The sequence below is a fragment of the Bacillus rossius genome, chromosome 12, assembly GCF_032445375.1.
Source record: "Bacillus rossius redtenbacheri isolate Brsri chromosome 12, Brsri_v3, whole genome shotgun sequence".
Taxonomy (NCBI): Eukaryota; Metazoa; Arthropoda; class Insecta; order Phasmatodea; family Bacillidae; genus Bacillus; species Bacillus rossius.
Window position 1 is genome coordinate 4,181,269 of NC_086339.1, and position 25,581 is coordinate 4,206,849.

The 25,581-nt window shown below is 44.4% G+C and overlaps 1 protein-coding gene across 1 annotated transcript in view; it reads left to right on the forward strand.

Annotated features, from left to right (window-relative positions):
- The first annotated feature begins 3,337 nt into the window (after positions 1 to 3,337).
- The window catches only part of LOC134537391 (organic cation transporter protein-like), a 152,620-nt gene continuing 130,376 nt past the window's right edge, over positions 3,338 to 25,581 (forward strand). Inside the window, exon 1 of the mRNA XM_063377761.1 lies at positions 3,338 to 4,273. Within this exon, the coding sequence (XP_063233831.1) occupies positions 4,129 to 4,273 (145 nt within the window). The 5' untranslated portion in view covers positions 3,338 to 4,128. The remainder of the gene's footprint in view (positions 4,274 to 25,581) is intronic.

The window sequence follows — 25,581 nt, forward strand, 5'->3', positions numbered from 1 at the left end:
AATATTACTCATATGTCTGCAGCGGCATACGCGGGGGAGTATGATGGGATATATCCTCCCCCCTCCCCGGGTCATGAAATTATAGAAAATCTATCATTCCCACCAACAAATTAAGAAAAAAATTTGAAAGCAAACAGTGGGCTTTTTCCTTCCCTCATTTATCACTGTATTACTATTAACATACAAATAATCAAATTATTTTTTATTCTGTGTTATATTTACATCACGTTCCTAGGGAATTCGCTGTAGATTTTTCTCCCATGTTATGAATAGTCTTTGGTTTACAGAATTTCAATTATTTTATTTATTGTGATTTAGTTTACTCCACAGTTTTACTATAAGGACCAATTCATTGAGGATTAATTGGGCATAAATAATGGTATGAAATACTACTTTATCCCACTGAAATGAAATCGAGATCGAACTTGTACACAATGATTACAAAAAATATGTAGGCCTACTTTGTGCATATATGTTGATTCAGGTATGTAAGTGCAGTACGAATTGGGTAGCATCATTTTCTGAAGGCGAACTGTCCAACTTGGTTTCTGCCAAAACTAGCGCACTGCATGTGTTCTTAAGATGAAATGATCGTGTACTGGGTTACACATGTTCGAGATGTCGTAGACTCACACACTTACAAATAATAGAACATTGCCCGATTCGTGTCGAGGCCTGTATTTCATACTTAAACATTTTAACATTGAACCATCCAGTAAACAGTGAACTCTTTTTTTTTTTTAACTTAAGAGCATGAATACGTTTTAAGTTGTAATTGAGTGTTTTTGTCATGTTTCTCCTCGAACATCAGGTTTGGGAGAGCCAACAAAAAAAAAATTCTTTTTTTGAACGTACTGCCAAGTCGCAGATGGTTGGTAATACTGCCACCTGGAGGTCTACAACCAGCCAGTCACACTGCAGTTTTTGTGACCACATAACTGTTTTTTTTTCCTTCAGTGCCTACCTTGAGTTGCAAAATACTACTCTCGGTTTTTAAACACCAACGAATTTCTCAATTGCTTGCCACTTAAATTTCGATCACATCATTGTTGTCGCTCAAGAAAGAAACTAACTCCTGCCAGTATTTATTCTGTTTCCCAATCACACACTCTCTCTCTCCCCCCTTTTTTTCTGACTTATCTTCAAGCATTAGAGAGTACACCAGGGGTGACGGAGCAATTTTAAGTACGCCTCCCCCCTCCACACTAAAATCTTTCACAACCATTGACCTGCGATCCCGTCATGTGACGCAACCTTGTTTTTATCGCTCATTTCGCACATACAGGCAACCTACATAGTAAGCTCGCGGGCAACTGAACATTTTCAATGGAACTGCTTTAGAGGGGTTAACTTAACCAAACAGTGCGTGGTGATTCGAATATGAATTAGACTTTTTCGTGCTTCTCTACTAAATCTATTATTCTGTGTGGCCAACGGGCTGCAGTGATGCAATTATGAACCGCCCTGCTACCATTATCTGAGCTGTTAATAACAAGTTTTATTTTCCAGTGTGCAATTTCAATTAATTAATTTCATTTTCAGGAGTATGTTTAATTCCAGAGAGATCATTTCACTGAGATAGAAAAAATTCAGGCATTGTAGTATTAAATACTGTCTAGTTGGATTAGTTAACATCTAACTATTATTTATAATGTGGTAAGTCTGTTCAAATTATTAGCATTTCAAGGCTCGCCAAGTTTGTTGTTTGGCCTTTTATTTTTATTTTGTGTCTTGTTTCGAATATCCTCAACATATATTTACTAACTATTTTTTTTAACAACGGATTCACGCTAGAGGGACATAAATCTGCTGGTTTTTAAAAGGGCGGGGGGGGGGGGGGGGGCGAGAGTTTTGTGGGTGGGTTTAAACAGACACAAGTCATTTCTGGGGACGGTGCTTGTATGTTGTATGCAGGGGGCGCAACAACTAAATTTCCAAAAGGGGGGCAATATACCTTTTTATAAAGAATCATCAATCCCCCCTATTGAAGCGGGGGGTCCGGGGGCCCTCCCCCTGGAAAATTTGTATTTCAAGGTGGAAAATGGTGCTATTTAAGCAGTTTTATTATCTAAAAATTGATTACACAGCACTTTCTTTGCCCCCGTTTGCCCCCACTTCAAGGTTTCAGAGGGGGGGGGGGGCAAAATACCCTTGCCCCCCCCCCCCCTGTTGTTGCGCCCCTGGTTGTATGTACACTGCCCAGATTCTGGTCTACATGCATGCAATAAGGGGGAAAAAAAAACTTTAAAATATACAGAAAGTTTCCCCGTAAGACATAGTTTTGACATCAAACTCGCTTCACAGTCACGCTTTTGCAAGTGCAGGCAGCCCCAACCTCCCCTCAGTGAGGGGCTGAACCTCCCCCCCCCCCCTTTTTGGCATTCTTTACGAAAGGCCTTGATAGTACGCTTCATAACTCCTACTCACAAACAAGGTAGTGTTCGTGAAATGCTAATGTGACTGGCGTAGCCTGCGTGTGTCGATGAAACTATGAAATAAATGTAGTTTCAATCCGTATGAGACAAAAAGTAAAAATTGGTTGTCTGTAAAGTCGGTTTACGGACGATAGTTTAACGTGACAACGTCATAACAAAACATCGATGAAATGATTGCGTACTTTTATTAATAAAATTGAATCATTTTTATTTTAATATTAAAAGAATAAATACTTGAAATTATACTAGTAATCAGATTTTTAAAATGCAAGATAAATTAACATTTATTGCCGAAATGGTTGTTGTAATAAGCAATGAAAACCACATTAACTTTTCACTTCACTTTATAAACAGTCGAGTGGAAGAGAGATAGATGCGGCGCAAGCGTACAATGAGCGTAACGGGACACAGCGTAACGGAACAATGTGCGTAACGGGACACTTTTTCGTGCGTGCAGCCGGCGTTCATCGATTTATTAGACGTTGTCACGTCAAAAAAAAAAGTACAGTATTAGTCGCCATTTCAACGTTACGGCGTTGAAGACGGAACTCCGTTCCTGATGTGCGGTTCAACTGAACTGAGTTCATCTGGCGGAACGCGCGGCGACTCCACTCGAAAGAGTGCTCGTGCTGCGGCGGGGACTGATTGCCGAGGCGTCGAGATAAGGGCGGAGTCCCGGGACTGTCGCTGCCGCTCAGGTGGCGGTGCATGACGCAGTGGGGCCCCGGTGAGATAGAGGGGATTTACGCGACGGGCAGGTCTTGTACGTAGGCACGAGGTTCACCGAGGGAGTGAGGGGGGGGGGGGGATGACAAGACAATGAATGGTCGCGCGGGGGGGGAAGAGAGAGGAGATGTCTTCTTCTTGGAGTCCCGCGCTGCAGTCACGTGCTGCGAGCCGCGCCGCGAAGGAGGAGAGATGCTGCGTGCGCTGTCGGCGTGATTCGCGTGTCTCTCCCTCGCGGGCGCGTCGTCAGAGTCGAGGGGACGAAGAAGTGTCGCCGGACCTCAAAGAGTCGAGCTCGTGAAGAAGCGTAGCAGACCTCGAGGAGTGGAGGTGTGAACAGGTGTCGCCAGACCTCAAAGAGTCGACGGGGTGAAGAAGTGTCACCAGACATCAGAGAGTCGAGGGGACGAAGAAGTGTCGCCAGAATTCAAAGAGTCGAGCTCGTGAAGAAGTGTCGCCAGACTTCAAAGAGTCGACGGGGTGAAGAAGTGTCACCAGACATCAGAGAGTCGAGGGGACGAAGAAGTGTCGCCAGAATTCAAAGAGTCGAGCTCGTGAAGAAGTGTCGCCAGACTTCAAAGAGTCGAGGGGACAAAGAAGTGTCGCCAGACTTCAAAGAGTCGAGGGGACAAAGAAGTGTCGCCGGACCTCAAAGAGTCGAGGTGGTGAAGAAGCGTCGCCGGACCTCATAGAGTCGAGCTGGTGAAGAATTGACGCCTGACCTCAAAGAGTCTAGGGGGCAAAGAAGCGTCGCCGGACCTCATAGAGTCGAGGTGGTGAAGAAGTGTCGCCAGACTTCAAAGAGTCGAGGGGACGAAGAAGCGTCGCCGGACCTCATAGAGTCGAGGTGGTGAAGAAGTGTCGCCAGACTTCAAAGAGTCGAGGGGACAAAGAAGTGTCGCCGGACCTCATAGAGTCGAGGAGGTGAAGAAGCTTCGCCGGACCTCATAGAGTCGAGGAGGTGAAGATGGCGGACGCGCGGCCCGCCGAGGAGCCGCAGATCGCGAGGCCCGCGCACCGGGGCTGCCGCGGCGGGGTCAAGTACTCCGAGGTCGCGCAAGCCGACGAGGAAGACTGCTCCGGCGTGCTCGCCGATCACGGCGGCGACGTCGGTGAGTGGCTCAATTTTTTTTTCTTGTCAAACCGGCTTTTCCCGCCAAAAATGTGTGGAACCCAAATCCGAAACCACTCGCGAGCGAGGTGGGGGTTTGAACGCGCTATCTCTCAATTGTAATCATCTTCTACTTCCAACCGCCACGTGTGCTAACATATCTAGGGGAATCTAGGGGACGCACCACAACGCCGAAATGCCAAATTGACCACAACGCCGAAATACCACAACGCCGACAGCTAGAAAACTGCTGTGTACCACAACGTCGAATTACCACAACGCCGAAATATACTAACGCCGAAAAATATCATTGCAGGACTGCCACAAAGGTTAGGTTAGGTTATACTAGGTTAGGTTAGACTATGTTAGGTTAGACAAGTTTAGGTTAGGCTAGGTTAGGTTAGGCTAGGCTAGGATAGGCTAGGTTAAGTTAGGTTAGGTTATATTACGCTAGGTTAGGTAAGGTTATGTTTGATTGTGGTATTTCGGCGTTAAGGTACACAGCAGTTTTCTAGCTGTCGGCGTTGTGGTATTTCGGCGTTGTGGTAACGACCAACAAACAAGTGGTTCGGGCAGGTCCACCGATCACACGGGCGGCAGCACACTTGAAAACAGCGGTTGGGTCGTGCGGACGGTCGCGGAGTTGTGGCCAATGGCTGTCCGTGTTCCGCGATGCCTGCCGACAGCAGCTTCCCGCTACCTCAACCACGCCTGGCCGCGCGCGTGCCATTCACCTCTGCAGTTATCGGCCGCTCATCGGCGCTTCGGGCACAACCCCGTCAGCAGTTACCAAACTGATAACACTGATGAGTATTGATTGATATCACTCAGTTAAGGCCCCTCCACACCTTCCAGTCCAATCCGATCCGACGTCATAAATGTAGGATGCAAATGGAAAATTGTGTAGGTTCTTTTTTTTCTTTTAGCCACTTCCTTTCCGGTGGGGGATTTTAAAGGGACAACGATGTTGCAACAGCAACCCCGATTTTTTTGACGTGACGTCTAATAAATCGATGAACGCCGGCTGCACGCACGAAAAAGTGTCCCGTTACGCACATTGTTCCGTTACGCTGTGTTCCGTTACGCTGTCGGCGAGTGCAGTAATAATAGGTCATGTTACAATTGACTAAAAAATTATGATGATTCATATAATTTATGATATATATTTGATTACAGTTTATTTATATGAATTCTTATCATAATTATATTTAAACTTTATAGCTAAACGCCAGTTTTTAAATTAATTACAAGTCATCTTCACGTGAAATGTTTCGTCGACTGTTTATAAAGTGAAGTGAAAAGTTAATGTGCTTTTCATTGCTTATTACAACAACAATTTCGGCAATAAAGGTTAATTATTCTTGCATTTTAAAAATCTGATTACTATTATAATTTCAAGTATTTATTCTTTTATTATTAAAATAAAAATGTTTCATTTTTGTTCATAAAAGTATGCAATCATTTCATCAATGTTTTGTTATAACGTTGTCACGTTAAACTATCGTCCGTAAACCGACTTTACAGACATCCAATTTTTTATTTATTTTTCTATAAAAACGGTGCCATTGCGATGGTGTGATCAGATCGGGAGTCGCAGTGGTACTGACTAAATGACGAGAACGGAAGAAAGAAATTGTAGAGTGTGGATAACGATCTCCTTTCCTAAATTGGAGATCGGATGGGACTGGATTGTAAGGTGTGTAGGAGCCTTAACACTGAGCCTGCGGTCGCTAAGTAAACTTGAGGATGGATGGTTCAATCATGTAACAAACATTAGACAGTCAGATTTTAAAAAGAAATTATTTTAGCCCACTACAGTTTGGATTTCCTGTCGTCTCAAAGGTGAAAATCGCCTTAATTGTATTAGTGTGAGTGAAGCAAGCCTTAAGGTAGATCAACTCTGAAGTATCACATGCGAACCAAGCTTTATGACCACAAAGCGCCGATGTCCGGGAGATGCGTTTTTCACCGGAATTGCAGTTAAGGTTGGATGACGAAGGACTGATGTGGGACATATATTCTTGTTTCCATGACTTCTCTGTCGCATCAGTGGGCCACCAACTGTGACAGTTCACTTGCAGCCTCAGGCGTGGACGGGAATATACAAAAGAAGCAGTTTTTGTTACGGAACAATGTCCGGAATCGAAAACCCTGTTGATTTGCAGAACGCGAACATTATAGCGCCCAATTTTAATTTCCCGCGCATTTGTAACAGAACGTATTAGATTTTGTTTACTCCGCCAAATATATTGTAATGATGACAAAACTTTTTTTTGATGGATAATCCTTAAAAAATATCTTTAATAATGACATCAACATTTCGTTATTACTAAAAAAAAAAAAAAAAAAAAACACAATTATCACTGCACAAAACGTATTTCTCCCTATATTTGCCTGCGTGCGAGGCCTCAAAAGGTGTTCTGCGGATGTAGTATCTGCAAATCTGGGGAGTGTTTTTCGGTTCAACGTTGTGCTGATTACGAAACCCTCCACTTATTTTCGGTGAGTTATTATACTCCCGTATCTTAATAAGAAGCGCATGTCAACAAGTACTTAGCTGGCTGTCTACTGTGGAATATTTAGGTGATAACCAACGATAAGCCAGCGCACCTACTTATCTTTACTGTTGTTACTATCTATATTTGGTTTTTGTTTCGCATAAACTTTAAACTTTCGCACAGAAACTGTCGCTTCTTAATTTTGTAATGGGTTAGTCATCAAACTCCATCGTTGGTTTTATAGTTTAGTCGGCTACAAAATACATGCTATGCAAATATCGCACTTAGGCAGCGACTTACCTATGCTCCTATCCTTAAGTTTCCACTTTCAAAATAAACCTCTCAAAAAAATTTTTTTTTGATCCATCGAGGAAATGAACGCACAGTTCAGACTATATAGTTCGGAAAAAATTTGAAATCACCTTTTGCTTCATGAATTTGGGCTTTATACCTGTTTCTACATCATTTATTTAATGGACACACAATTTTTTTTTACCCATTACGGCCTAAATTGAAATACGGAGTTTAGTTTCTGTCTAGCATAAGTTTTTATCCCTCCCCCCTATGCTGGAGCCAACAACAACCTATTATATTTTGTAATATTTTTATTAAATTACATGTCCTTAGATCACTTTTTACAATTTCGTTAAATTTTTGTCGTACAATGTGTAGGAAGCATTTCATATCTGCAGATGTTGTTTTATTTATATTCCTAGAATTTTTAATGGATGAGTGTTTATTAAGATTATATTTTGATTCCTTGTTATTTTTTATAATAATATGATACTCGGCTACCAAGCTAGTTCTTGGCTATCTATTAACAGAAATCTTTGAGATATAGTTTACTGAAACGATATTTTAGGCTATGATCCAAAATAATCCAATAATGTGGTTCCGGGCTTAAGGGAACAAACAGGATCGCAGCGAGACACAAGGCAGAGGTGAGTGACGTCAGTGATGATGCAAAGTGTGACGCGAAGATTAAATTGCGCAGATAAACTCGATAATATCGCAATCTCTTTGGCTAGCAGCGTGTCTCTCAGCTTTAAGTTTCTTTCTCATTTATAACCATTAGACAGCTAGAAACTGATGGACTTATTTGGCTTGCTTACAGTCGTTACTTCGGCAAATAGACCACTGGGGGGTTTTGTCGGTCATGTTCTGGGTGACTCTAATGACTCTAACCCGGAGCACCAACAGGGCTAATATACTTTCAAGGCCTCCCACAAAATACATTACAATGGACAGCCTGACGTACATGTTACTGAATCTGCAAGTTCCCCAGGCCTCAATGAAGATGATTCAAATAAGTATATTCTACTGAATAAACTCACTTATTCAATTTTTTTAAAAGATGTAGATGGGGGAAAATCTCTCAATTTCACAATACCTGCAAGTCACTGTCCTGTGTTCTAATCACAGGAGGAACAAAAAAAAATAAGATGGTCCAACAGTAGAGTGAGAGATACTAAATGAGTAGGCACTGGAAAAATTCGCGGGTTTAATGACCTCCAGGATAGACTCCACGATCTTGTGCATATTCGGGCAAACGTCACCTGTTCATTGGCTACTGACTTGTGAGGCGTATCAATTGGGAGACTCATGATTCGATACTGCTTTGACTCAGGGTCTATAATTGGCCCAAAGTCATCCAGGTTAACAGTGAACCAATAGCAGAAGTTGCATAAAAATACAATCATATGCATTCATGTCGTGAAATGAATCCGCGAATTTTTCCGGAAGGCTATTATGAAGTTTAAATCCACTGCAGAAACACTTGCCAAGGCAGTATTTTTTGTGGTTCTCTGCATGTGTATTTTGTGGTTGTTTCTGGTTCGATAATTAAGTTTTTTTTTTTCATGTTGTTTAGATATATAAAATGTATAGAGTGAAGTGTCAGTTAATGTGTATGCACTAAATAAGAATAAATAGGTATGTCCGATTCGTACAGCTAAAAAAAAAAGAAAGAAATGATTATTTCGATTTGTTGCTTGTGACAAATGAAAACGATGCTGCACACTACTGCTACATCAAAAACTTTTCCTGACTTGCGAGACCTCAGGTTAAAAAAACACATAAGCGCAATAGATAGATACGTGTGCAAGATGTGCTTTAAGTATTTCGTTGAATGGCGTGAGAGAGAAATCGACAGTCGTCGGGCGAAGAGGTAAAACTGGCGAATCCACGAACCCGCCCCGGTGTCTGGGAAGCACTGTGGACTAGCTGCGAGGGGGAACACCTGATGCTTCAAGGTCGAGCCAACAGGAGTGGCTGCTGGACGTACCCCCACGCACAGACCTCCCTCCCCTGCTCTAAGCTGGCTGGTGGACAAGAGGAGGGGGACTCGCCCAGGCCCGAAGCTACGAGGACAAACGAGAACGCCTTCCGATTCTTCGGAACGAGAACCGTGTCACCGCCGCAGTGTTTACGTCAGCACGCCACTGTCCTATCGGCGAGTAACAAGGGGTCGTTACCACAACGCCGAAATACCATAACGCCGAATGACAAAATTGACCACAACGCCGACTTTACCACAACGCCTACTGTACCACAACGCCGAATGACCACAACGCCGAAATACCATAACGCCGAATGACAAAATTGACCACAACGCCGACTTTACCACAACGCCGACTGTACCACAACGCCGAATGACCACAACGCCGAAATACCATAACGCCGAATGTCAAAATTGACCACAACGCCGACAGCTAGAAAACTGCTGTGTACCACAACGCCGAAATAACAACTGAAAGAATTTGTGTGCGATTCTTAAATGTACCTTAACGCCGAAATACCACAATCAAAACCTAACCTTACCTAACCTGACCTAACCTAGCGTAATATAACCTAACTTAACTTAACCTAGCCTATCCTAACATAACCTAACCTAACCTAGTCTAACCTAACCTAACCTAACCTAACCTTTGTGGCTGTCCTGCAATTACATTTTTCGGCGTTAGTGTATTTCGGCGTTGTGGTACACAAAAGTTTTCTAGCTGTCGGCGTTGTGGTATTTTGACGTTGTGGTGCGTCCCCAGTAACAACCACAGTTGTTGTCGTTGGTGATCTGCCCTCGAGGTCCAGAGACGAGTGGTCTGGCTGCTGTGTCGATGGGATACGGGTTCGACTCCAGGGGCGGGGGGGTGGATGTCGCAAAAATCTTCTCCCTGGGCTCGGCACCGGGAGTTTGTGATGTCCCTTGCACCTTCGTCCCCGCGGAAGGCAAGAGCAAACCATCGCGGACTCGCCTGCGTTCACGACTCATAATCTTCATGAAAGTTTACAGAAAAAACACTTGCCTCGAATTGGTCGTAAAATTTTCCTATAAATGAATACTCTAATTATTAAGGCTCGGCTCATTTCTTTTAATTTGACCGAAAATCTGTAGCAGTGGCGGATCCAGAGGTTCACTCTAGGATTTCAGAATATCCAGAGAAAAAAAGTATTAAAATTACTACATTTGTATTTAATCTACTCACACTACACATAACATCCAACCACCAGATATTTATGATTCCACAAGAAATTCATTAATTATATTAAAATATTTTATTGGTTTCAGAAACAATCATTTTTGTCGGCAATATTAATGTAGCAGACAACTGGTTTTTTGGAGGGGGGGGGGGGCACTTGCCCCTGGTGCCCCTCCTTGGATCCGCCACTGATCTGTAGTGTGTATAAGATACGAATAAAAATTTCAGGGATTTCTTTTCGTAACACCAATAGAATGGATGAGTATTTGCTAATAATGCGCACCAGGATTGTTTTTTTTTTTTAAATTATGGTAACGGCATTATGTTTAAGAAAGGAAAAGAAATATGCACTGAGATTATACCAAAGAAAAAAAATGCATTCGATTTAAAAGAATACTTCTCAACACGTGAGCAATTCAAGATGGCACTGAACATGTTTTTAACACGGAATAGTAATAACACATTAGGTGAAATATATGAGCTGGATAGTAAAACTTTATATGTCTTATCACAAAGACACAAATAATAGTAGTATCCAGTTCAACTTGCGAACGTTATTAGTTAGCTCTAATATTTCTTAAACCTAAACAGTTACAATTACAAAAAAAAATTCTACGTAAATCAAATACAACTAAGAAAATAAGCAAGGTACGTAGGGCTACTCACAAGGTAGTGGAATTCTGAAAACTCTTATCAATATCAGGTATCCTCTGGGGTATACATTGATGTTGTAGCAATTATGTACTTCTTTGACTTTAAAAGTTAATAAATTTTTGGAAAGTTACGATAGCTGAAAAAAGATTAATTCAATATCAAACAAAATATTTCAACTTCAATACTGAAAAAAAAAAACTGGATGCTAGTACAGGAAACAAACAGTTTCAACTCTTTTACTGTTATAAGACATACAGTACTGTTGTGAGAGTATCCAACTCTATTTATTAGTAGAGTAGGAGTCTCTTTCCAGTCCGGTAGCACTCATTTGGACGTAAGCATTTAAATGCACTGTCTACTAGCCTCGTTTAATTTTGGAACGAAAACCCGAATATATGAATTGATTTTGGTAACCTTTATAATGTATCAATTTAGCACGTGTCATTAAACAGTGCTTCTGGCGACAATCCGACAAACACGGGTCTTAAAGGTGGCTACTTCCCAATCAGAGTACACCTTCTTTACCCATATCCAAGCTACGGGCAGAGTTTATAGTTTCACCCTAGTACAAAAGAGGTAGAGGACGTTGAAATTTAAGTCATAAAATAATTAATTTGGTTTTTAACACTGACAATCTAATGAGAAGAAGAGCCATAAAGCGGGAAAGCACATAGACTGTACCGTAAAACAGGCTTGGATGTGTGTTGCAGAGTAGGAAGGAAACACGGAACACTGTCGGGTGACTTAGCGAGATGCGAGCGACACGGACTCGCAGCAGTGCGTCATGTCCGCGGCTTTATAGGCTCGTGCGCACGATGGCCGTGAGCGTCGTCGGGGATGACGTCACGTCGCCCATCGCGCAAGGCGCAGGCACCAGCGAGCACTCGAGGTGGCAGTCGCTGGCCAAGCTGAGGGTCAGGGCCCCGGTTCTTGCACCAAGAGCGGTCATCGTTCGGGTGGGCCGAACTGATAGGTCTGGGCCCCGGTTCTTGCACCAAGAGCGGTCATCGCTCGGGTGGGCCGAACTGATAGGTCTGGGCCCCGGTTCTTGCACCAAGAGCGGTCATCGTTCGGGTGGGCCGAACTGATAGGTCTGGGCCCCGGTTCTTGCACCAAGAGCGGTCATCGTTCGGGTGGGCCGAACTGATAGGTCTGGGCCCCGGTTCTTGCACCAAGAGCGGTCATCGTTCGGGTGGTCCGAACTGATAGGTCTGGGCCCCGGTTCTTGCACCAAGAGCGGTCATCGTTCGGGTGGGCCGAACTGATAGGTCTGGGCCCCGGTTCTTGCACCAAGAGCGGTCATCGTTCGGGTGGTCCGAACTGATAGGTCTGGGCCCCGGTTCTTGCACCAAGAGCGGTCATCGTTCGGGTGGGCCGAACTGATAGGTCTGGGCCCCGGTTCTTGCACCAAGAGCGGTCATCGTTCGGGTGGTCCGAACTGATAGGTCTGGGCCCCGGTTCTTGCACCAAGAGCGGTCATCGTTCGGGTGGGCCGAACTGATAGGTCTGGGCCCCGGTTCTTGCACCAAGAGCGGTCATCGTTCGGGTGGGCCGAACTGATAGGTCTGGGCCCCGGTTCTTGCACCAAGAGCGGTCATCGTTCGGGTGGTCCGAACTGATAGATCTGGGCCCCGGTTCTTGCACCAAGAGCGGTCATCGTTCGGGTGGGCCGAACTGATAGGTCTGGGCCCCGGTTCTTGCACCAAGAGCGGTCATCGTTCGGGTGGTCCGAACTGATAGGTCTGGGCCCCGGTTCTTGCACCAAGAGCGGTCATCGTTCGGGTGGGCCGAACTGATAGGTCTGGGCCCCGGTTCTTGCACCAAGAGCGGTCATCGTTCGGGTGGGCCGAACTGATAGGTCTGGGCCCCGGTTCTTGCACCAAGAGCGGTCATCGTTCGGGTGGGCCGAACTGATAGGTCTGGGCCCCGGTTCTTGCACCAAGAGCGGTCATCGTTCGGGTGGGCCGAACTGATAGGTCTGGGCCCCGGTTCTTGCACCAAGAGCGGTCATCGCTCGGGTGGTCCGAACTGATAGGTCTGGGCCCCGGTTCTTGCACCAAGAGCGGTCATCGTTCGGGTGGGCCGAACTGATAGGTCTGGGCCCCGGTTCTTGCACCAAGAGCGGTCATCGTTCGGGTGGGCCGAACTGATAGGTCTGGGCCCCGGTTCTTGCACCAAGAGCGGTCATCGTTCGGGTGGTCCGAACTGATAGGTCTGGGCCCCGGTTCTTGCACCAAGAGCGGTCATCGTTCGGGTGGGCCGAACTGATAGGTCTGGGCCCCGGTTCTTGCACCAAGAGCGGTCATCGTTCGGGTGGGCCGAACTGATAGGTCTGGGCCCCGGTTCTTGCACCAAGACCGGTCATCGTTCGGGTGGGCCGAACTGATAGGTCTGGGCCCCGGTTCTTGCACCAAGAGCGGTCATCGTTCGGGTGGGCCGAACTGATAGGTCTGGGCCCCGGTTCTTGCACCAAGAGCGGTCATCGTTCGGGTGGGCCGAACTGATAGGTCTGGGCCCCGGTTCTTGCACCAAGAGCGGTCATCGTTCGGGTGGGCCGAACTGATAGGTCTGGGCCCCGGTTCTTGCACCAAGAGCGGTCATCGTTCGGGTGGGCCGAACTGATAGGTCTGGGCCCCGGTTCTTGCACCAAGAGCGGTCATCGTTCGGGTGGGCCGAACTGATAGGTCTGGGCCCCGGTTCTTGCACCAAGAGCGGTCATCGTTCGGGTGGTCCGAACTGATAGGTCTGGGCCCCGGTTCTTGCACCAAGAGCGGTCATCGTTCGGGTGGGCCGAACTGATAGGTCTGGGCCCCGGTTCTTGCACCAAGAGCGGTCATCGTTCGGGTGGGCCGAACTGATAGGTCTGGGCCCCGGTTCTTGCACCAAGAGCGGTCATCGCTCGGGTGGTCCGAACTGATAGGTCTGGGCCCCGGTTCTTGCACCAAGAGCGGTCATCGTTCGGGTGGGCCGAACTGATAGGTCTGGGCCCCGGTTCTTGCACCAAGAGCGGTCATCGCTCAGGTGGTCCGAACTGATAGGTCTGGGCCCCGGTTCTTGCACCAAGAGCGGTCATCGTTCGGGTGGGCCGAACTGATAGGTCTGGGCCCCGGTTCTTGCACCAAGAGCGGTCATCGCTCGGTTGGTCCGAACTGATAGGTCTGGGCCCCGGTTCTTGCACCAAGAGCAGGCATCATTCGGGTGGGCCGAACTGATAGGTCTGGGTCCCGGTTCTTGCACCAAGAGCGATCATCGCTCGGGTCGGCCGAACTGATAGGTCTGGGCCCCGGTTATTGCACCAAGAGCGGTCATCGTTCGGGTGGGCTGAACTGATAGATATGGGTCCCGGTTCTTGCACCAAGAGCGGTCATCGTTCGGGTGGGCCGAACTGATAGGTCTGGGTCCCGGTTCTTGCACCAAGAGCGGTCATCGCTCGGGTGGGCCTAACTGATAGGTCTGGGCCCCGGTTCTTGCACCAAGAGCGGTCATCGTTCGGGTGGGCCGAACTGATAGGTCTGGGCCCCGGTTCTTTCACCAAGAGCGGTCATCGCTCGGGTGGGCCGAACTGATAGGTCTGGGTCCCGGTTCTTGCACCAAGAGCGGTCATCGCTCGGGTGGGCCAAACTGATAGGTCTGGGCCCCGGTTATTGCACCAAGAGCGGTCATCGCTCGGGTGGGCCGAACTGATAGGTCTGGGTCCAGGTTCTTGCACCAAGAGCGGTCATCGCTCGGATGGGCCGAACTGATAGGATTGGGCCCCGGTTCTTGCACCAAGAGCGGTCATCACTCGGGTGGGCCGAACTGATAGGTCTGGGTCTCGGTCCTTGCACCAAGAGCGACCATCGCTCCAGTTGACCGAACTGGAATTCTGGGCCCTGGTTATTGCACCGAGACCGATATTTGAACCCGAACTAGAAAAGGGGGAGGGGGTGGTTTGTCTGGGTCCTGGTTCTTGCATCGAGAGCAATATTTGAACCCGAAATAGTAAAGGGGGAGGGATGTGGTTTGTCTGGGTTCTGGTTCTTGCATCGAGAGCAATATTTGAACCTGAACTAGTAAAGGGGGAGGGAGGTGGTTTGTCTGGGTCCTGGTTCTTGCATCGAGAGCAATATTTGAACCCGAACTAGAAAAGGGAGAGGGGGTGGTTTGTCTGGGTCCTGGTTCTTGCATCAAGAGCAATATTTGAACCCGAAATTGTAAAGGGGGAGGGAGGTGGTTTGTCTGGGTCCTGGTTCTTGCATCGAGAGCAATATTTGAACCCGAAATAGTAAAGGGGGAGGGAGGCGGTTTGTCTGGGTCCTAGTTCTTGCATCGAGAGCAATATTTGAACCCGAAATAGTAAAGGGGAAGGGAGGTGGTTTGTATGAGTCCTGGTTCTTGCATCGAGAGCAATATTTGAACCTGAACTAGTAAAGGGGGAGGGAGGTGGTTTGTCTGGGTCCTGGTTCTTGCATCGAGAGCAATATTTTAACCTGAACTAGTAAAGGGGGAGGGAGGTGGTTTGTCTGGGTCCTGGTTCTTGCATCGAGAGCAATATTTTAACCTGAACTAGTAAAGGGGGAGGGAGGTGGTTTGTCTGGGTCCTGGTTCTTGCATCGAGAGCAATATTTTAACCTGAACTAGTAAAGGGGGAGGGAGGTGGTTTGTCTGGGTCCTGGTTCTTGCATCGAGAGCAATATTTTAACCTGAACTAGTAAAGGGGGAGGGAGGTGGTTTGTCTGGGTCCTGGTTCTTGCATCGAGAGCAATATTTTAACCTGAACTAGTAAAGGGGGAGGGAGGTGGTTTGTCTGGGTCCTGGTTCTTGCATCGAGAGCAATATTTTAACCTGAACTAGTAAAGGGGGAGGGAGGTGGTTTGTCTGGGTCCTGGTTCTTGCATCGAGAGCAATATTTTAACCTGAACTAGTAAAGGGGGAGGGAGGTGGTTTGTCTGGGTCCTGGTTCTTGCATCGAGAGCAATATTTTAACCTGAACTAGTAAAGGGGGAGGGAGGTGGTTTGTCTGGGTCCTGGTTCTTGCATCGAGAGCAATATTTTAACCTGAACTAGTAAAGGGGGAGGGAGGTGGTTTGTCTGGGTCCTGGTTCTTGCATCGAGAGCAATATTTTAACCTGAACTAGTAAAGGGGGAGGGAGGTGGTTTGTCTGGGTCCTGGTTCTTGCATCGAGAGCAATATTTTAACCTGAACTAGTAAAGGGGGAGGGAGGTGGTTTGTCTGGGTCCTGGTTCTTGCATCGAGAGCAATATTTTAACCTGAACTAGTAAAGGGGGAGGGAGGTGGTTTGTCTGGGTCCTGGTTCTTGCATCGAGAGCAATATTTTAACCTGAACTAGTAAAGGGGGAGGGAGGTGGTTTGTCTGGGTCCTGGTTCTTGCATCGAGAGCAATATTTTAACCTGAACTAGTAAAGGGGGAGGGAGGTGGTTTGTCTGGGTCCTGGTTCTTGCATCGAGAGCAATATTTTAACCTGAACTAGTAAAGGGGGAGGGAGGTGGTTTGTCTGGGTCCTGGTTCTTGCATCGAGAGCAATATTTTAACCTGAACTAGTAAAGGGGGAGGGAGGTGGTTTGTCTGGGTCCTGGTTCTTGCATCGAGAGCAATATTTTAACCTGAACTAGTAAAGGGGGAGGGAGGTGGTTTGTCTGGGTCCTGGTTCTTGCATCGAGAGCAATATTTTAACCTGAACTAGTAAAGGGGGAGGGAGGTGGTTTGTCTGGGTCCTGGTTCTTGCATCGAGAGCAATATTTTAACCTGAACTAGTAAAGGGGGAGGGAGGTGGTTTGTCTGGGTCCTGGTTCTTGCATCGAGAGCAATATTTTAACCTGAACTAGTAAAGGGGGAGGGAGGTGGTTTGTCTGGGTCCTGGTTCTTGCATCGAGAGCAATATTTTAACCTGAACTAGTAAAGGGGGAGGGAGGTGGTTTGTCTGGGTCCTGGTTCTTGCATCGAGAACTATCATCGCTCGAGTTGACCGCACTAGGAAGGGAGGTCTGGGTCCTGGTTCTTGCACCGAGTGTGATCATTCTCCGAGTCTACAAAATTCGCTTTTAAAAGTACCAAATTAACTACTTACCAGTCAGTATAAATAACTGTGATGTGTGATGAAACAGGTTATGTTGCGCTATTGAACTCATTAAAAATACCTATGTAAACCTGTACAGGATGAGTCTGAATTCTACCGACCTACATTGGCTGTAGGTTCATCAAGTCAAAATAAGTTCCACACCTGTATACGACGTATGGTCTAAAGTGCTTCTTATGTCTGGTATAGTCTTATATATTAGGTCTAACAATTTTTGACGTGACGTCTATTAAATCGATGAACGCCGGCTGCACGCACGAAAAAGTGTCTCGTTTCGCACATTGTTCCTTTACGCTGTGTCCCGTTACGCTCATTGTTCCGTTACGTTGTGTCCCGTTACGCTCATTGTTCCGTTACGCTGTGTTCAGTTACGCTGTCGGCGAGTGCAGTAATAATAGGTTATGTTACAATTGACTAAAAAATTATGGTGATTCATATAATTGATTATATATATTTGATTACAGTTTATTTATATGAAAACTTGCTCATAATTATATTTAAACTTTATAGCTAAATGCCAGTTTTTAAAATTAATTACAAGTCATTTACACGTGAACTGTTTCGTTTCATCAATGTTTTGTTATGACGTTGTCACGTTAAACTATCGTCCGTAAACCGACTTTACAGACAGAAACACTCACGGATCGCGCGATTGGTCACAAGTTGGTGTGATGTCTGAAAGCCCAGCATGTAGAGGCTGCAACACACAGAAACCTCGACTTCGTACGTACAACGCCCGGTAGCAGGCAGCTTACAGCACGTGCCTGCACAGCGAGCAGCCTAACCTCCAGGCGACTGCATCACATCGTGTCACCACGACACAACGCGACACTCAACTGTCTCCGGGGATTCGAACTGCGCCCTGCATAGCACAGGCGTCGCCCTACTCAAACACACTCACACACTCTGAAATTCAAGTACATACGAACCGAACATGCGAGAAAACCATGCAACTTTTACCAAGAAATATGGCAGATTTCCTGATAAATCTCAAAATAGCTATTTAAAATGTGCGAAGAAATTAAAATAACAATACAGCAACTGTCATAATTCCCCAGAAAAATATTATCCAAATAATATTATAAAATGGAAATATGTAAATATTTATAGCATCAATAATTATTTTGCCTCACTGTAACAATATATAATCACTTTTTATTAAACTAAAAAGATATATATATTATTATTATAACCAAAAATTGATTTCAAAACAATATATCAGGAATTTATTAGTGACAAAAGGTCAATTTTGTAAATCTCATATTAGAAGTTAATTTTTAAACTACTTTTATAAAAAAATTATTTTTTTTCGGTTAAAAAACTACATCATAGAAACAATTTTTATTTCCAATATTAATTGTTAGCTCTCATAGGTCTCCTACGTTTCGGTAGTTACTTCTACATAAACTCTCGCAATTATGAAACTGTTACGCCACCAAATATACAGAGTGAATCTGAATCCGACCGACAAATTTTGGCAGCCGATTCATCACGTAAAATTAAACTTAAAAAAATACATAGATCAGCATTCACGAGTATTTGCTTTAAGTTACGTCTGAAGCTGTTTTAGTTGAATCATTAGTTCAATGTATCCGAAATACTTTCATTTGCTTGTGAATCACTTAAAAAACAAGTGCCCCTGATTTAAGGCAGCTGTTTCAACTTGAGTGTTGTGAGCGTTGCATACTTGCCAGGCGTCAAAAGTATTTAGTTCTAAATTTTATTTTAGTTTCTTTCGGAAACGGCGAGGTATGAGGTATTACTACAAGGCAACCTTCTTCGTTTCTTTTGACGTGTTTACTGATAATCAACCTTTAAAAACCAATTTATTCCTACACGTCACCAAAATTGAAGGGGCAAATGAAAGTGTAACCACTAAAATTATTTACATTAAATATTTTTACTTCAGTGGCAATATTTGTAATGTTTGTAGAACTTTTGTGCGATTGGACAGTACGCAGACGCATGGCGTTTCACCATAAATAGTTTGTTTGTTGTTTAAAAAAAATTGGTTGTCTGTAAAGTCGGTTTACGGACGATAGTTTAACGTGACAACGTCATAACAAAACATTGATGAAATGATTGTATAACTTATGAATAAAATGGAATCATTTTTATTTTAAATAATAAATGAATAAATACTTGAAATTATACTATTAATCAGAATTTTAAAAAGCAACAATAATTAACCTTTATTGCCGAAATTGTTGTAATAAGCAATGAAAACCACATTAACTTTTCACTTCACTTTATAAACAGCCGAGTGGTAGAAAGATAGATGCGGCGCAAGCGTACAATGAGCGTAACGAATTACAGCGTAACGGAACAATGTGCGTATCGGGACACAGCGTAACGAAACAATGAGTGTATCGGGACACAGCGTAACGGAACAATGTGCGTAACGGGACACTGTGCGTAACGGGACACTTTTTCGTGCGTGCAGCCGGCGTTCATCGATTTATTATACTTTGTCACGTCAAAAAATACCGGAATAGCTGCAACTTCAAATGCGTATACCAGTCTCGGGTATTATGTCGTGTATAGGTTTCCAAAATTACTTCTGCTTGGCGAAACTTCAGCAGAGGTCTGTCGGCCGAATTCAGATTTCTGCTTGTGTATTCAATGTTTTGTGGCGTTACGCAAGAAGAGTTGTGTGCGCAAGCGTAGCGATGTGGCGGCGCCACCACAGATTGCGGTTATCAGCGCGCGTGGCGGTCCCGTGTTTGTCGCGCGGGCTCTCGACGCGACGTTGAGTCCCCCCCCCCCCCCTCCTCCACTCTCACGCGGAGTGGTAGCGGAGTGCGTGTGTCTGCTCTCGCCGTCTGCCGAGGCTACGTGGCCTAGCTCCGTGTGTGTGTGAGGGATACTGCACAGATCGGGAAGCCCAAGATGTACATCAGGTTTTGTCCCTGCCCGAACACGCCCGAATATTCACCTTCGGCCAACCTCGGGTTCATTTATATATATATTTATATTTCTCTGTTTATTTTAATGTAGCTATACTAACCTAACTAACCTCCCATGGTGTTTTAAAGTGTTTTAATGTAGCTAACCAAACCGACCACTTTTAATATTTGAATTCATTTTTCCTGCGCAAAAATAAAACAAATCCCGAGGTTGGCCGAAGGTGAATATTCGGGCGTGTTCGGGCAGGGACAGAACTTGATGGACATCTTAGGCTTCTCACGCAAGATAACTGACCGACTACAGTAAAGAAAAGGAATGCGATTGCGAAAAGTTAAACATGCTGAAAATTTATTCCTCGTAATCGCAAACAAACATGGCGACAAGAAACCTGCAGAGGAGTGTAGAATGTCTGGCGTCTATTTTATTCGTTGGATTACCGTCTATACCGCATGTTATTCGCACGCGGGTTAAAAGAATCTGCAAATAATTTAAAATAAAACAAAAAAAAATCAATTGTATTTGGAAATTGCACGGTCTCTTTCCATCTCTCTCTTTCTCACACACACACACACTCTCTTTCTCTCTCTCTCACACTCTCTTTCTCTCTCTCCCTCCCTCCTGGAGGATCCACGTAAAATATTTCGCGGCTCCGGGTGTTACATGAACGCCAGACTGACAAAGTGTTTTTTTTATTAATAAATATATTTTAATAAGTAAGAATTATTATTGTGAATTTATGTTTTGATACGTGACCGTCGCCTGTGGAACTAGCAGGCTCAGTTTTATCGCTAAACAGGCTCTAATATAATAAAAAAAATTAAAAATAAATACAGAAAGTTCTAAAAATATAACTCAGAAACCTACGTAAAAGCATATATTACAGGAGACATTAATTATTGAATTTTTACGGTTAATAGAAGTAGCTTGGCTTCTGGGTTGTAGCCGCGTCCTTGGCGAATAATTCACCAACGTTTTCGGTCGACATTGCATCAGGGAGCAGGTACTTACTGATGATGGCGACTGCAACGTCGACCGAAACGTCGGTGAACTATTCGCCAAAGACGCGGCTGGCTACAACTCAGAAGCCGAGCTGCTTCAAGACAATGGCCGTGAAAGCCTGCGAAATTTATTTGTGGTTAATAGGTTGTGTTGCATGTTGCGATATTTAAAAACTTAATTATTGTAGTTGACTAGACCCCGGAGCTAAGTGGTTTGCGAGGATTCTAAGTGACCTTGGTCGAAGCGCAACAACTGCGAACTCGAGGCCATAGGAGCTTCTCTGTCGACGAGGTCACGTCCGACATTTTACCACGGGGTGGGGGGTTGTGGTGAGGAGGGAGGGGGGGGGACACATTTTCAGCAGGAAGTCCCCCATTCCTGCTGCACTCGACCGCCCGACCTCAACGATTGGTCGACGGCGCGGAAGCGCCCTGTCATTTCCTTCCGCCGATTGGCCGGCGCTGACGCAAGGTCGGTTGAAGGTCAGCACGCGACGCCTTGACCTCTGAAGCCACGGGAGACCGGGCAAACCACGACACTTCTCCGCGTCTGAACTCTGGCTCAAGCGGCTGCTTTCGACAATCAATCAGTAGGGACCCGGAAAATTCGCGGGTTCATTTCGTGATAGTCTAGAATCCAAATAATTATACCTTAGTGCTGCTTCTGTCATTGGTTCACTGTTAATCTGGAGGACTGAGGGCCAATTAGAGACCCTCACTCATAGAAGTGTCGAATCACAGGCCACCCAGTCGAGACGACTCACAAGTCAGTAGCCAATGAACAGGTGGCATTTGCCCGAGTGTGTAGAGGATATTGGAGTCCATCCTGGAGGTCATTGAACCCGCGAATTTTCCGGGTCTCTATCAATCAGTAGGGACCTGAAAAATTCGCGGATTCATTTCGTGATAGTCTAGAATCCAAAAACGTTTGCCTTTTTACTGCATCAGTGATTGGGCCACAGTTTATCTGAATGATACTCGGCCAATGAAAAACCTTAAACAAAAGAAGTATCGAATCACTAGCGTCCCTGTTAACAGGTGTCACGAGTCAGTAGCCAATGAGCAGATGTAATTTTCCCGAGTGCATAGAGGATCATGGAGTATATCGGTCTCTATCAATCAGGCATGACTTGATGTAAGCTTTCGGACATACGCCATCGCTAAGCACACGTATGTCTGTAGTCTCAGTCGCACCTGTGTTTTTCGTACCACGTGCGTCTCTGCCTGAGGGCGGGAGCAGATAGCAGTTCCCGAAACGTCGCTTGTTTCAGTTTTGAAAAAAACTATTGTGTTTGTTTCGTCTTTTCGTTTTGTTGTGTTTTTGTCTCGTTTCAACTGTTGTGCTGAATTTTTCTGGGGTTCAATTCATCATTTGTGGGTTTTTTTTCGTTCTCTCGGTCCATTTTTCTTTGTTTTTTATTTGTTTGTTGACCATATTCCTGTCATGGAATATTATGTGGTGTATATATCCTGTTGACAACAGCAATTTTTGCTTGATTTGTGTTTTTGGTTTTTTTTGTAGTTTTCTTCTACAGACATACATGTGCTTAGCAATGGCGTATGTCCAAAAGCTTACATCAAGTCATGCACTCCCATTGCACAGATCCTTCAAAGATACAACCAATCAGGCAATTGTAACTCTGTATCCGCGGGTTCCTTGGCCCCATTTGCAGCTACGGGGGCACTGCGGGGGCTTCACCGGGGGCTTCACCGGGGGCTTCACCGGGGGCTTCACCGGGGGCTTCACCGGGGGCTTCACCGGGGGCTTCACCGGGGGCTTCACCGGGGGCTTCACCGGGGGCTTCACCGGGGGCTTCACCGGGGGCTTCACCGGGGGCTTCACCGGGGGCTTCACCGGGGGCTTCACCGGGAGCTTCACCGGGGGCTTCACCGGGGGCTTCACCGGGGGCTTCACCGGGGGCTTCACCGGGGGCTTCACCGGGGGCTTCACCGGGGGCTTCACCGGGGGCTTCACCGGGGGCTTCACCGGGGGCTTCACCGGGGGCTGTCTAGTGTGTCACGCCCCCGGGACCCTCCCTCGGAACATTAAAAAAAAAAAAAAAAACACTTTTAATACGAAGTTTTTTTTTAAGCTAACTTAAATTTTGAAAGAAAAAAAGTGCCTCAGCTTGTAAATCCCGTTAATATTTTTTTTGTATTATTTCTTGACAAATTATTCCCGGGTTGGTTTTAAAAATTCTCACCTCCAAATTCCGACAAAATAACGTTGTTATAACGCGAGGCAACCAAAACTAAGAAATATTTTCTTATAAGAAATCGTGAATTGAATATATATATATATATATATATATATATATATATATATATATATATACACACATACGACCAGCACTTTAAAGTGCATGCTATAAACAAAATAAGTATATATTTTCCCCAATAAATCCCAATTTTTAACAAAGGAATCAAAAACGAAATGTGCCGGCGTGGACAGCAGCGAACCTTGAGTTGGCTCCCCCTTTTGGTTATATAGAGTTCTGGTGCGTTATTTAACTGTTGGATAAAAATTTAAAATTTACATTTTTATTTTTAGTTCATTCAAATAAAGGCAGGTTTTTTTTTTAACTAAACTTTATTTTATTTTTTTAGTATGAAAACAAAATAAAAAATATTGAATATGAGTAATTGAAAAAATTAAAAATACTAAATATAAGTGATTAAATTATTAATTTTTTATAATGCAGTTAAAATAGTCATTAATTTTCATGTAATCTAGTCATTTCAGCTAATGCGTCAACATTACGTGGAACTTTTCTTGTTATCGTAGAGCAATCAAGTTCTTCTACTTGTAGACCATCCAGTGACTTCGCGACAGAGAGCTATGTCCGGCAGCAAAGAGACGCGATCCCAAAAAAATAACTGAATAATCTACAGTTCAGCCTTGCATTTTAAGCACGGTAGATGTTCAACTCAGTATTAATGGTACCGTTCGTCCTTCAGCAGTACCACAGCTGTATTTCGCTGGAAACTGAATGGCGATTAGTTTAATTTATATGGACACAAATTGTTCCGAAATCAACACGGACTGATGGAATGTCCGTATAATATTTGATCACGCCAGGAAGAGTGGCCAGATAATTTCTGATATAGTACCCATATTGCCATTAACGAACCCCAGGAAACATTTGCCACCATAACCCGACCTCGGAAACATTCGAAATATAAAATAATTTATATTTTTGAAATTTTCGAAATTAGGGGCATCACTCGTCTCTTTCCCCCCCCCCCCCCCTGAAGGGGGAGAAAGACGAAGCCCGGGCACAATATCCACCATAACACGATCTCTGAAAAAAACCAAATCGAAAATAACACACTTTTAAAATTTTTAAAATGTAGGGGTATTCGCCCCCCCCCCCCCCCCTCCAACTACCCGGGCACCTTTTCAACACCAGGACCCAACTTTTTTGACCGTTAACACTCCAAATTGAAAAGGATTTATTTTTAAAATTTTCTAATTTTTGAGTCTTTAACACATCCCCCCCCCCCCCCCCCCCCCCAGAGGCAAGGTCAACCCCGGGGCAAATTCCCATCATGCATCGACCTCATGGATACACATAAAGCATTGTTATTACCCATAGCTCATTTTTTTTACCTTCTGATCCCCTCCACTCCGCCTTAATACTAAGGTCTTAAGTTATGAAAATATTGTATTGAAAGAGGTTCTTTATATGTATATAAAATTTCAACACATTCGGACGTCGAAAAGTGGGTAAAAATTGAATGGAAATATTTTATTGCATAGTCCAATCATTCATACATACAGGTCAAGCTAATAAAAGCCTGGTAAAAATACATACATCATTCCTCGCTACCAGAATACCACGTGAGAACTGTACTAGATGTTCGTAGATAAGGACCCGTAAATTACGACATTTTAATTCCGCGCATTATCTTTTCTTTTTTAATATATGCCACATGGTAAGAGTAGTAGTAGTACTAGTAGTTGTTTAGTAGTAGTAAGACTCATTTGACTTTAAACGTCAGACGTCAGACGTCAGACTTTGTTCTGTTTAACACTTTTTAGCGGTTTTGGCGGTCTTGTTTGGTGAATCGCTTTCTTCGCTTATCTATTGGCGTCATTAAATATATTTTTTCAACAGTCACGTCCAAATTAGACAGATTGTTTATTCCCAGAATTTCTTTTCGTGAAGGCTTAGTTTTGACTTCTGCCTCAAAAAGTCGAATTTTCTTGGCATGTTTGCTAGTTCATTCTTTTTTCTTTATATTTTTTTCAGGGAAGTGACAAGCCTCCATATACATGTGTAATTTTTATTAAAATGCTAAATTAAAATTCAGGCTACTGTTGATTTGAGTTTTAAATTATTCGTTGAAAAATTTGAATAGTAAAGTAATTAATATTATGAGGATCTTTAATACATTATATGGTAATCATGCATTCGCATACGCTTCAGTCAAGCTGTTAATTATTTTTGTTCTAAGATACATATACATATATTGCAATATGTTATAAGGAATGGTTAAAAATCATCATAAAATCAATGAATTTATAGTTTTCAAATAAATCAAAATTCCTCTTTATGTTCACCTTCCATATGATATTCCTGTCTCTGACAATGCTGCTGGAAAAATTACCTAAATAAACGTGTAAAATAAAAATAAAACCTTTCACCCATGTTTTCGTATGGGGAAAGCATTATACAAATATGGTGACCTTATTTC